The 13,033-nt window shown below is 32.0% G+C and overlaps 1 protein-coding gene across 6 annotated transcripts in view; it reads right to left on the reverse strand.

Annotated features, from left to right (window-relative positions):
- Nucleotides 1–13,033, reverse strand: part of LOC143076525 (serine/threonine-protein kinase 36-like) — an 81,088-nt gene that overhangs the window by 19,393 nt on the left and 48,662 nt on the right. For 4 of the 6 annotated variants that reach the window (XM_076252349.1, XM_076252348.1, XM_076252347.1 and 1 more), the window contains 8 exons: nt 12,601–12,751; nt 9,696–9,713; nt 6,492–6,622; nt 5,836–5,943; nt 4,528–4,626; nt 3,256–3,350; nt 2,215–2,278; nt 1,142–1,252 (listed from right to left, as the gene is read on the reverse strand). In XM_076252349.1, the coding sequence (XP_076108464.1) occupies nt 1,142–1,252; nt 2,215–2,278; nt 3,256–3,350; nt 4,528–4,626; nt 5,836–5,943; nt 6,492–6,622; nt 9,696–9,713; nt 12,601–12,751 (777 nt within the window). The remainder of the gene's footprint in view (nt 1–1,141; nt 1,253–2,214; nt 2,279–3,255; nt 3,351–4,527; nt 4,627–5,835; nt 5,944–6,491; nt 6,623–9,695; nt 9,714–12,600; nt 12,752–13,033) is intronic. The other 2 variants (XM_076252350.1, XM_076252346.1) reach the window with 1 other exon arrangement.

The raw sequence follows: 13,033 nt of genomic DNA on the forward strand, positions 1-13,033 counted from the left end.
CAAATGTGGACAGGTGGAAGTTCAGGACATCAAGTTAAATTACTGAATATTAACAGATCATTTAAAATTTTCTTGTATCATAGATAATAAAAAAATTTCGTCCATTTGGATAAAACGGGAATGCGTGAAAACAGATTAACCCGATATTCTCATTTTTTCCAGTGGACGAGTCTATAATCTATTACGTTTTTGACGCCTGTGTTGAAAATTATTTTCTTACCACGCTTTTACATTTATTTCTTTATCAGTTTTCGTTCTTGAAGATCATTATTCACCAAGTTTTCTGGAATTGATTAAGAGCTATGTGAATTTGTCTTCCTTTATGAAATTTAATTACGTCTTTGTCCGTGCACCCCCTTTTTTACGGGAAACTATTAGGCAATGTCATGCAATTTTTATTACAACTGAGCAATAATATTTCATTAAACTAAAATTTAAGAAATGATGACAAAATAGGATAACAAACATATTATTATAGAAAGGTGAAATATATATTTATTTTGCATATCAGTTTTCTGTCTTGAAAGATATTTTTTTTATTTTTTTCCCGACCGACCGACCCGACTTTTTCATGGAGAAAATCCCTAAACCAACAAATTAAAAAACCGTGGCCTAATGACAGCAGTGCTGATTGTTAATTATGAGAATTCAATATTTGCCGCATAATTCGTACAAGATAGAGTTAAAGTTTCCCACCACTCGCTCAACATTGGAACGGAAGTGACGACGCACATAAACGCACGAATGATGTTCACTAAAACCAGAGTTTTTGACGGAAAAGCATCAAGCTCGAAAGTTGTCTATTGCAATAAAGAATCTATTGTTCAACAATATTACATGTCAAAATAATAAATGGATGCCCAATTTTCAGAATTTTGTGTATTTACAGTGACTGATTTCTTTTAAGAAAAAAACAATTGTTTTCCCCCACAACATTTCATCTTCCTTCATATTTTCCAACTATTTTTTACTTAATTTTTCATATTTCCTACCCTTTCATTCTTCATTTGTTGCATTCTCAATAATCTTATATTTTCTCTCACCTACCCCTCAACCCTGGAATTCTTCCAGATCATTCTATTTCAAATAAGACTTCTCCCTTCATTTTTATTCATTTTTCCCGAAAATAATATATATTTACCTGTTGTAGATCAGTAAACACAGCCAGACATGCCTGTAGCATCTCCTCAGGTTGGACCTCTACAGTCAGTCCACAGTATATCATCTGACTAAATACCAAAGCTGCAGCGGCCTATAAAATGAAATATGACAAATATTTAATACTCTTATCCCTTTTTCAAATCAATATTCAATTTGCTTCCTCATGTCTATACCGGTATATGAATTTCTCATCCTCTTCTTTCTGTTATTTATTTATATTAAGCTTGCAAAATCAAAATACAGTATTATTTTGAAACAGGTTTTGTACACACATAGAAATGTTATGTATATTTTGCTATAAAAAAGAACCAAGGTCAGGTTTTTAACGTAACAAATTCTTTACTGCACATTTGCTGTAAGAATTTTCCAATTTTCCAATGTTCCAGCATTCATCCTAATATCAGGGGTTTCATTATCTTTCATGTTGACTGGTACTTCCATGTTTCTAGGTGGTACTTTTCAATTTATTCCATGAATATCTTATATAAAAATTCCTACATTTAGGCGGTACTTGTCAATAGCATAGGAGGGTAAAAGTACCGGGTAGCGCCTCCTAATGAATGGCCTGTAATATGATCACTCAGGTTAATTTTACCTGCTAGTTAAGGGAAGCACTACCATTGATTCATTATTTTCATGGGTACCAATTTTGGGGGATGTGGGAAAACTTGCATGTTCGTGGATATTTAATTTTGTGGTTTTGCCAAAGTCTGAATAAACACCTCTTAAAAAAGTATTCATTGGTTGAAAATTTGTAATCCACAAAGATTGGTATCCAATGAATAAGAAAATTAATAATAATATATGGTAAGAGTAACACTTGCCCATTATGTTAGCATTTATAATACCATTCTACAAATGTATATAATAAATAATTGTGAATACACTTACAGATCATGAACTAACATATTTTTTCCAGAAACAACTCTATAATCAATATGTCCAGTGTTCTTGAATCGGACACAGTGCTGAAAAAACAAATGTTCATTTTTGCCCCTTTTAGAAAAAAATAAAAGTTACCAGAAAAAAATAATAGAGTAAAAAAAAACTTACTGTATGACTAGCTATTGTAGACTCCAGGAAGATTGAGATCATCACACTAGCTGCATCTGTTATTCTACAAAATACAAACAAAATATATTATAACAGTTTAAGAAACCTTTTATTTCAACGTCCCAAATTTGCTAACAATAAAACAATCCCTATTCTGTGACTGCAGAATAAGTATAACTCATGGATTATTTGTTTTCATGGATTTTGTGGGTAAATATAAAAAAGAAGATGTGGTATGATTGCCAATGAGACAACTATCCACAAAAGACCAAAATGACACAGACATTAACAACTATAGGTCACCGTACGGCCTTCAACAATGAGCAAAGCCCATACTGCATAGTCAGCTATAAAAGACCCCGATAAGAAAATGTAAAACAATTCAAACGAGAAAACTAACGGCCTTATTTATGTAAAAAAATAAAGGTTATATGCCTGTACGGACATTTGTTATAACAACAAAATCAAATATCAATGATTATACACCAATCTCCAGTTGTTATTTATAAATGAGTTACATCGGTTGACCCCAGATCAATTTTCATAAAGAATTTCATTGAATAACACATTGACTATGCCCAGATTTTTAGAATGAAGCCAATCCTACAAAATATATTTCGGTCAACGATTTTGAACCCCAATAAATATATAAAAGAAGCATTCAAATCTTAAGTAAATTCCAATTATATAAGTTATATGGTTCCCTACTGACCCCCAACAGATCCATAGAGGGGGAGTAAAATCCATAGGGGTGAGGCCGGAGGCCGAATCCCTTATGGATTTTATTTGCCCTCTATGGTCCATATGGGGTCAGTAGTTAATAACTAAATTATCTCACACTTGACTTTTTCTGCTGCGTTTTGTTGAAAAATAAACAATGAAACACAACAACATTAATGGATGACATCAACATTAAAGTGTCATTAAACGTCTTTGAAATTAACTACCCCCTTAGGTCTCATAGGGGGTCACCACGTGATGGTGTTAAACCAATCACAACATGATCATTTACCAGCGGTGCAATAAAAGATAACAACTTACGCTGTTGGCATGGTCTGTAACTGTATGACTATAGTACTGTATATGTGAAGAATCATCTCTATTACAGAATTAACTTCCATGTCTTGGATCTCAACCTATAAATAGTATGTCATGTGATTAAAAATAATTATTTGACCTTCGATTACATTAATAGGGGTCCCAACCAATATAGAGTTATACTAGAGCTAAACATTATCCCTAACCTAACCATAACCTATACCCAACCAAAAAATTACCTAATCTTAACCACATATAAACCCTTACCTTTACCCTCAAGTACAGACACTCCTTTAGGTGAAGAAGGTCAATAGTTTGGTATTGGACCTTCTTAGGGCAACAATGTTAGTATTTTGACATTGGTATTTTTAACATTTTCAACATTGCCATATGAGCAGGAGGTTTGGCTAGCCATAAACCCAGATTCAATCCACCCTTTGTTCTTAAAATGTTGTGTAACATATCAGGAATATGGTAGTTGTTCTCAAAGAGTCTGTTTTTATGTTTATTGGCGTTTGTTTTTGTAGCAGTTCAGTGTTTTTGTTGTTTGTTTTTTTTCTTCCTTTTACAGCTAATTTCCTACTGCTTGTAGAGTTAAACTATGGTTGGCTTGCTTTGTTTGTATAAATGTTTATTCAAGCCCTGTAATTAAGATTGACATCTTCTAACAACACAAATAGACATAGTTAAACCTGCAGACATTATATTTAAATTTAATTGAACATTATCCCAATATCATTGTATAATATACAAACATAGCAAGCAAGCAAGCAAGCTAACCAAAGTCTTGCTTTAGATGCATTAAGAAATTAGCTGTAAAGCTGATGTGTTTCCCTAAGTTTTGGTATGTGACCTGGATTTGTTTCAGTTAAGGTGGTAGACCTAGGTTAAGGGAAATAACTCTTAAAATCATCAGTATGTTTGTGTCAACTATTTTCAAAAACATATTATAAGCTTCTAGGTTACATAAATTATTTTCAATCTGTTTCAGGTAAATGCTTAAAATACATTGGTGAACTTGACTTTAACAAACGCTTGACTGATTTTAAGAGTTATCTCCCTTAACCTAGGTCTACCTCCTTAAATTGATTTTTGACTATAGAACAGCAGTATACTACTGTTGCCTTTATTTTGTAAAAGGTAAAAAAATCTTATTTTTGCTTTTTATATCTGTGTTTACTGTAACCCTATTATCTTTATTGTAGTTTCTATTACTAAAGGGAAAATACAAAATGAGAAAAAAAACTAAATCAACATGTGCAGCTAAATAATTACCTTTCCCATAAGGATCCCCATTAGAGAATCCATATGCTGCACTTGATTAGAAATATATGAACACAATGTGGTAGACACTTGGCAACAGGCATACATTATCTGAAATACACAAAAGGGAAATAATAAGAACTTGAATATTGAAATGATAATAATTTGTAACCTTGTGTTTGAAATATATCTACAATATATTATTAATACATTAAAATCAACAAGACCAAATTTTGTAATTTAACTGTACCAGCTCTAGCAAGAAAATCAACCCTTGTTGAGTTGACTAACAATAATCAATAAATAATTTATTTTTTTTATCGTAAAATTTGTACCTAGTAATTAGAATAAAAGTGCCATTTTACATTGTTACCGTATAGCTGGTTATTTTCGCAGGGTGTAAATTTTTGCTTATTTTCGCATATAGAACAAAATCGCCAAAATAAATTCCGTCAATTTAAAAGTGTTACATGCAAAGGTATTGATAAAAGTTTTGAATCCGCCAATATAATAACTGCCAAAATATTTCATATACCTTATTCAATGAAAATTGTGAAATTTTACACCAGTGAAACCCACAATACAGTATTCACTAAAATAGCCACATAGCTAGGTGTCTTGTTCTTCAATCTAATGAAAATATCAATAAAAAAATCAACACCAAAAACCACCTCAAATATTTATGTTTTAAAGAATTTTGATAAATAATTAGTGATACATTGTTAATGTTCATGAAAAAGTATTTAAAATGTTTACAAAACAATTAATTTGTGATTTACACTAATGAGCTTGGGTGTGTATAAAGTGAGGATTATGGCTTCCGTTGATGATCACCTAAAAACTACTCAAACGGCGTCTTTGATCTTGTTATATTTTCTTTTGAAAAGAAAGAGTGAGATAAAACAAAATGAATAGAAATCAAAATTTTCTTAAATCTTTTGTATCCGAGAATAAACAATTTTGTCAGCTATAACCGACCTGAATAACGAAACTATCGATTGGAATTTACACTCTTGGAAAAGCCATAGGATTTTTTTTTAATTGAAACAATTGAATAAGTAAAAATAATGTCATTATAATAATAAAAGACTGTGACATACAAATACATAGATCTGAAACTAGAATATCGATCCCCTTGCCATATTCACCCGGATTTATTTTAGCTTTACCAAGCTAAGCAAGAGTTGTGTCCCTTAGATTGTCGAACTTCCGGTGTTCGTTTGAGTCGAACTACGTGTATCTCGAAATATTTATCTGGTCCGGCTGACTTCGACATAACGAGAGTCGACTGTATATCATATTTCCAGTCCCAGCACTTACTTTAAGTACATTTGTACAGAAGAGGGGATGCCTCAGTAACATAAAGAATTCATCTGTCTGCTTTTCATTCCCTTTACATGCCATCTTGTCTCCTAAATAATGTCCAATCTAAAATGATAAAAAAAAAAAATCATGTGTTGTCTCTTTTTTCCATTCCCATTTCACTCTCAATTCTATGAAAAGTTGTAAGAGGAATTAAAGGACATACATTACCAGCATATATTCGTCATGAATAAGCATGAAATATTTGTGAAGCAAGTCAAGTCAATAAATCCAGCATAAACTAACAGTACCACTCTTTTATTTGTTTTGCTTAACTATTTGACCTTTTTCAGAACTCAATATGTTTAAGTTGTCCCCCTTTGTCCTTTCTCTAAACTCTGTGAAGTTTAGCTCCCTTATTTCTTTTTTTTATTCATGAATTTAGTTTTGCGTCCTTCTGCCCTTTATTTGAACTCCATCATATAACATTATCTCCCCTTTGCTCTTTATTTTAGGTTCATGGCATAGGTTTCACTCTTTGTTCACAGATTACATCAGAAGACAAATGTATTTGAACAACCCTATTGTAGTAACTAAAGACTTGTTGTCTGACGTTATTTTGTCAGATTAATCACAGGTTCTAGTGTCGTTGACATCAAGGGAGATAACTTTACCTTTCTACGACCATCAACAGCATCATCAGCAGTTAGAGGCAGATTAACCATGGCAGCCACTGTGGTCACACCAAGGGAGATAAGCATGTCCATTCTTTCCCCTGCCATATCTTCATTTCCATCAGTAAGTTCTATAAGAAAATGAATCAATATTATATCTTTATCCAGTGTCTATAAACACCATTTTGTACAGTTTGTTCAAATGAAACACCAACATATTGACACAATATATACTGTTTTCCTAGGCACCGTTTCAATTTTTCGTGGATTTTGGAAAAATTGTGTTTTCATGGATATTTTCTGGTTATGTTAAAATCAGCTGACAACCTATACGATATATTTACTTCGTTGAAGGGGGCCTTGGTGTCCGAGTGGTCTAATTAGTTACTACTGTAATTACTAGCCAGTCAACACTGAGATTGTGAGTTCAACCAGCGTGTGCGGTTGCACTTGACTCCAATCTTAATTGACTAGGATTGTTACTTCCTATCGAAGGTCGGTTGTTTTCGAGATAGCCTAAATGCAGTGCTTAAAAGTGGTAATCAGACACCAAAAATAAATTAAATTAAATACTTCGTTGAACAGTAAATTTGTTGTAATGAATAAATCTACAAAAAGTACTCCACGAAGTCACGATTAATAATGATGAATCTACAGAACCCAATTTACCAATTTCAAATAATGAACAATATTGGTATGCAACAAACGAATTTACTGTCTATATGAAGGGTAGAAGTTGAAGCTGTGTTCATTTGATATAAAAATTATTTTCTGGTACACTCATGTCTCATGAACGACCACCTCTGATTGTTTCCATGAGGGTGCCTTAGTGGTCAAGCAGTCTAAATAGACTAGTTCATTTACAGTTTTCACTCATCAGTCAACCTCTGAGGTTGTGATTTCTAACCTACACAATCTTAATTGAGTCTGTCAACCTCTGAGGTTGTGATTTCTAACCCACACAATCTTAATTGAGTCTGTCAACCTCTGAGGTGATTTCTAACCTACACAATCTTAATTGAGTCTGTCAACCTCTGAGGTTGTGATTTCTAACCTACACAATCTTAATTGAGTCTGTCAACCTCTGAGGTTGTGATTTCTAACCTACAAAATCTTAATTGAGTCTGTCAACCTCTGAGGTTGTGATTTCTAACCTACACAATCTTAATTGAGTCTGTCAACCTCTGAGGTTGTAATTTCTAACCTACACAATCTTAATTGAGTCTGTCAACCTCTGAGGTTGTGATTTCTAAACCACACAATTTTAATTGACAAAGGAATGTCTGTTTAACTGCTGAAGGTTGGTAGTCTCTGACCAGGCACTCTGTCTTCTCCATTAATAAAAACTGGCCATGATGATAAAGCCAAGAATACTGAAAGTGGCCATAAACACCAACATACAAACAAACACACAATTTGTTTTCTCTCACAAACAATTCTTATAACACCTATACTGTTGCAGAATGATATTTTGGCAAAAACAAGGAAATCTTAAAAAATTTAAAAAGCAACACAAGCATGGAAAATAGAAAAGCAAACATCTTCAAGACATTTAAGAAGTAAAACCTATCAAGTATTAAAATAAAGTTAAGCATCAAGTCCCTGCTTACATGCTTTCTTGGGGTTTTATCTCTTACACACATTGCTTGCATGCTTTCAAGATCTTTAACAACAGATCTTTAACAACTGACTTGTATACTCTCAAGGTTTTTCATTACATTTCAATCATCAACGAAATTCTAATAATGCATGCGGGTAAGCAATGCTTTTGTAAAGTATATTGAAGTGAACAGGTTCACCTTTTTCCATAGAAGGCATAGGATCAAGAAAAGGTCAAAGGCAAAGCTATGAAGGTCAAAGGCCATGCACTGAAGGTCAAAGGTGAAGTACTGAATCTAAATGTGAAGTAAATACTCATCTGTTGAATGAGAAACAGAATATAATAAGTGTTAGTTAGATAATTTTATACAAGTTTGGATGTTCAATAAAATTTATCACACATTAATCTACAAATGGATTCCTCAGACCAATAAACAGATATTTATAAAGGTTAGTTTGTACTTCACTTGAATTTCACCTTATTAGACACCTAATATGCTTTGTTATCCCTTTCCTCCAAAATGACGCCTTTGACGCCACCCCCTTTACTCCATAATGACGCCTGTGTGGTGCCTCAGTTAAAATGTTCTCCTACTAAAAATCTGTATCAGAGTTAATAAAAATTTGTATCTAATTTATAAAGCATATTCATGAGAATATCCTACTGGAATTTTATTGATGAAATATTTGTTTTCCCAATGCATTAGGACTTTAAAACCTGATGATTTTTTTTATATTTAAAAAATCCTATGCGAATCAAGTATGTAAAAAAAAATCCATGGATGAAAGGGTTAACTTAATGTTTAAATGAACAGTAAAATACATAATTTCAAAACGCATCTAAATCATTCATATCTTCATTTATAAATCAAAGAAAAAACTAGTCTACTGTAATTTAATTTATTTACATTACAAAAAAAATCAAGAAATTTTATCAGTAAATATCTGCATAAATTTTTTTCCCCCTTCATTTTATTGACTTTAAAAAAAACTATTTTTCAGCAGTTTCTCATTCAATTATTGGACTGTACTTAATCGTGGAACACTACACTGTGCCATGCACATTTGAGTCTGATAATGATTTTCAACAGTGTATTTCAGACTATTCAAGATAAAAACTTGCATGTAAAATAATAAGGCTTTTTTTCATAATATCCAACACCCATGCAAATGTATTCAAATATGCAAGGAATGTTATTTTAACTGAAACCATCCATGCTGAAATATTAAAAAGTAATTTTAAAACTTCCAATATAATTTAATGGAATAGGTCTATGTTAAACTTGGTCAAAGAGAAATTAATTTGTTTATTACATAGATTTATACACCATCATCAAAATTAAAAAGAGGCCTGTTCATAAAAATGCATTTCATGCTAATGCTAATACAAAATTATTGTAATAAATTACTTGAATCTCCATGGGCTCTTTAATTGGAATAATAACATGGTACCTTATCTTGTTTAGATGACTGAGTAAACTGAGTCTCAAATCATTTTTCCATATTCATAATCAGTTTAATAAAAGTTATCATAAGTTTGTTTATCTATGTAATAACTAAATTTAAGAATGCAGTAATAATAAATGTGGTGCAATAACGTCTTACCTTCTAGTATATCCCATTCTATAGAAATCATTTTAGTTACAATCAGCATAATAAGTATTAGAACACAAAAAATGTGTAAATTTTTCCATATCTCAAAAATAATTTAATGTTGATTTTACATTGAATCGTTCTATTAGCTTCTTAAGGTGGTACCAAACACCCTGACTCAAATTGGATTTGGCTGTTTAATTTTTATATGATTTTGACAAAATATATTTACTTTGATATAACAATCAGGGATCTCCATGGATGAAAATTGAACCATGGAGGAACTTTCACCATTACAAATCGTGTCTACGTTGTACAGTGTAGCGCGATCGGAAGTATTTTATCCCTCCATACAAGGAATGGTGAACATGCTAATTCATTGCTTATTTCAATTATATTTATTTGAATTTTCATTTTAGAATTAGAAGTATCAATATTTTCATTTATTGCCGTTTTTAACCATTCAAATGCCAAGCCCTTAGTCGAGAATGACCAAAAGCTGTCATGAAGGTCCCCATGTAGATTTCTTGTATTTTTGGTAATTGTTATGGGGGTTAAAAATCATATGATGTGGAGCTTATTTTTCATGGACACTGTCAAATTCAGAACCCATTACCGGTATGGCTGATTTGCAGCAACAACAAAACGATTCGTACGGGTTATATAAAAGGTTAAAGAGATTTGTAAAGCAAACGTTGACAAATGAAAAGGTTTTTAATGACTTTATCTGGCAAATTGATGCTGTGCAACATGTATCTTTCGAGTCTGAATAGAAACCGGAAACGCGGATGTATCAATTTGATTGTAATATACGAAATGAATTCGGAATTACGATACGATATTTCTTTACAGGAAATATTTAAAGTTTTTACTTTTAAACTTTGAAAGTAATTCTAAATTATCGTTACAGCAGTACTCGAGTTATTTGCGTTGAAATAATATTTACTGTTTTGCGTCTTATTTTGTACTTCTTAAAAAAGGGGGATGCTGATTGCGTAAGTCAAAACAAAGCACGTGTTCGACTTGTTAAACTGTTTTCTTTGTAACTGGATTATTAATTTATTTGTTTAATCTAAATTATCATAATCATTTGCTAAAACTTAGTTGATCATTTTGACAAATGAATCCTCTATCCTCAGATAGTATTCTCGTGTCTGGTTTGTTGATCTACCTGTACAAGCTCAGGTACAAGTGATTAGCGATCTTAATCCATATATTCCTCAGGCATTAGAACTGTATTGGATTATAACATAAAAAGCCTAAGGGTTATTCAATTACATGCATTTGATTATAATTGGTAAAAAAAATGGCGTCGGGCTACAAAAAAGATGAAGTTTTGAACGATGGCGGAAGACATTTAACGATGGCGCAAGACAAATTAACGATGGCGCGAGTCATTTGACGATGGCGCATGACATTTGAACAATGGCGGGGCGCCATCGTTAAACAGGCCATGGAGATCCCTGACAATTTTAAAAAACTTGAACCACACACTGTCTCAGAAAAAATATATTGAATAGATAACAGCTTGACAAACACAGATTTTGATCATTGAGAAACTTAACATTTCCTTAACAATACAACGTGATTAAATTATTTATCTGCTTTTACAGAGTTATCTCCCTGTAGTGTTAGGTACCACCTCAATTTGTGAAGACTCATTCTTTCTTTTACATCTAATTTAAACTCTAACCTCTCATACTAATTTTCCCTCATATGAAAACAAATAAATAGAAACCAGAATGTGTCCATAGTATGCAGATGCCCACTCGACCTATAATTTTCTATGTTCAGTGGACCGTGAAATTGGGGTAAACAATTTAATTTGGCATTAAAATTAGAAAGATCATATCATGGGGAACATGTGTAGTAAGTTTCAATTTGATTGGACTTCATCTTCATCAAAAACTACCTTGACCAAAAACTTAAACCTGAAGCAGGACAGATGAACAAACCGAAAAAAATAGTACCCTTATTAGGCGGGGCATCAAAATTCAATTCCTTTCCACACTGCTGAATCTAACTTACCATCAAGCCAGAAAGGATGACCCATCCAAAGTGATCAGAAGTGAATGTACATAGTAGATTTATTGAAAACAAGTCACATTTTTTTAAAATGAAAGATATTTTTATAAGTTCTCGGAGGTGAATATGGCATAACTCAAAAAGTTTACAATTTACAAAACTATTTCTAAAGATTGTACCGGTAAATTCACAAATCATTGCATGGTTTTTATTTATGTGACTTTGAGAGTATCCCAAATATAAGATGTCTCATTCTGGTATGAGATACATAAGACTATACGTAACTTTTCCTGAAATCCCAATAATTAAGGTGGTACCCAACACTCACTAAAATTAATTTGGCTCGTTTAATTTTCATAAAATTTTGTCAAAGTATTTACTTTGACACTTTAACAAAAATTTAAAAATTAAAAAAAAATTTGAACCAACCGTTTTGTCAGAAAAATTACACTGGTTATATAGCAATTTGACAAACACCAATTTTGATCATTGAGAAGCTTAATATTTCCTTTACAACACAATGTAATTAAAACGTTTATCTGACTTTACAGAGTTATCTCCCTGTAGTGTGAGGTACCACCTTAATCTCACATTTTAGTGCTTTCTTCAAAATTGGCAATAAAAAATGCACACAATAATTTCTGAATTAACGGAAGTCAACTCTTCTTGAACAAATAAAACTTTATATTTTCTTTTCTTATTAAAGTAGCCAATTATTCAATTATGCTTAAAAACAGATTGCGGACATCAGAAAATAGCATCAAAATCTATATGTGTCTACATCCAGTCTGTTACTGCCAGAACTTTCAAAATAGTTATCTATTTGCTACATATACAAAACAGTAACTAGCTATATAGATAAATATTTCTATAAAAGTAAAGATTTTTTTACCTATTAACTTTTTTAAGCGAGCTTCTTCTAATTTACAGCAAGCAAGTATAGCATCAATAGCATCAGTTTCTTTAGCAGCCAGATGAGTAAAATACTGGTTCCCAATCTTTAATTTGTCTCTTTCCATTGCCTCACATGTATACATTGAGCACTGCAAGTGAAATAAAACATCTTAGTATTGCATGCGCTTTGTATTATAAAAAACTAATAAAAAGAGTCGCAATGTATAAATTTCAATAAGACAGCAACCTAACCACGTTGATAACCAAAAAACATCTAAGACACAAACTTCACTGAGTTACAATACACAATATGCCAAGTGCTAATTCACACAAGTCAAAAGCTACATGCATGTTTGAATCATTGCAGTTATAATTAGATATAAGAAGATGTGGTATGAGTGCCAATGAGACAACTGTCCTTCCAAGTCACA

This window comes from Mytilus galloprovincialis, chromosome 5 (genome assembly GCF_965363235.1).
Source record: "Mytilus galloprovincialis chromosome 5, xbMytGall1.hap1.1, whole genome shotgun sequence".
In the NCBI taxonomy this organism is placed as follows: domain Eukaryota; kingdom Metazoa; phylum Mollusca; class Bivalvia; order Mytilida; family Mytilidae; genus Mytilus; species Mytilus galloprovincialis.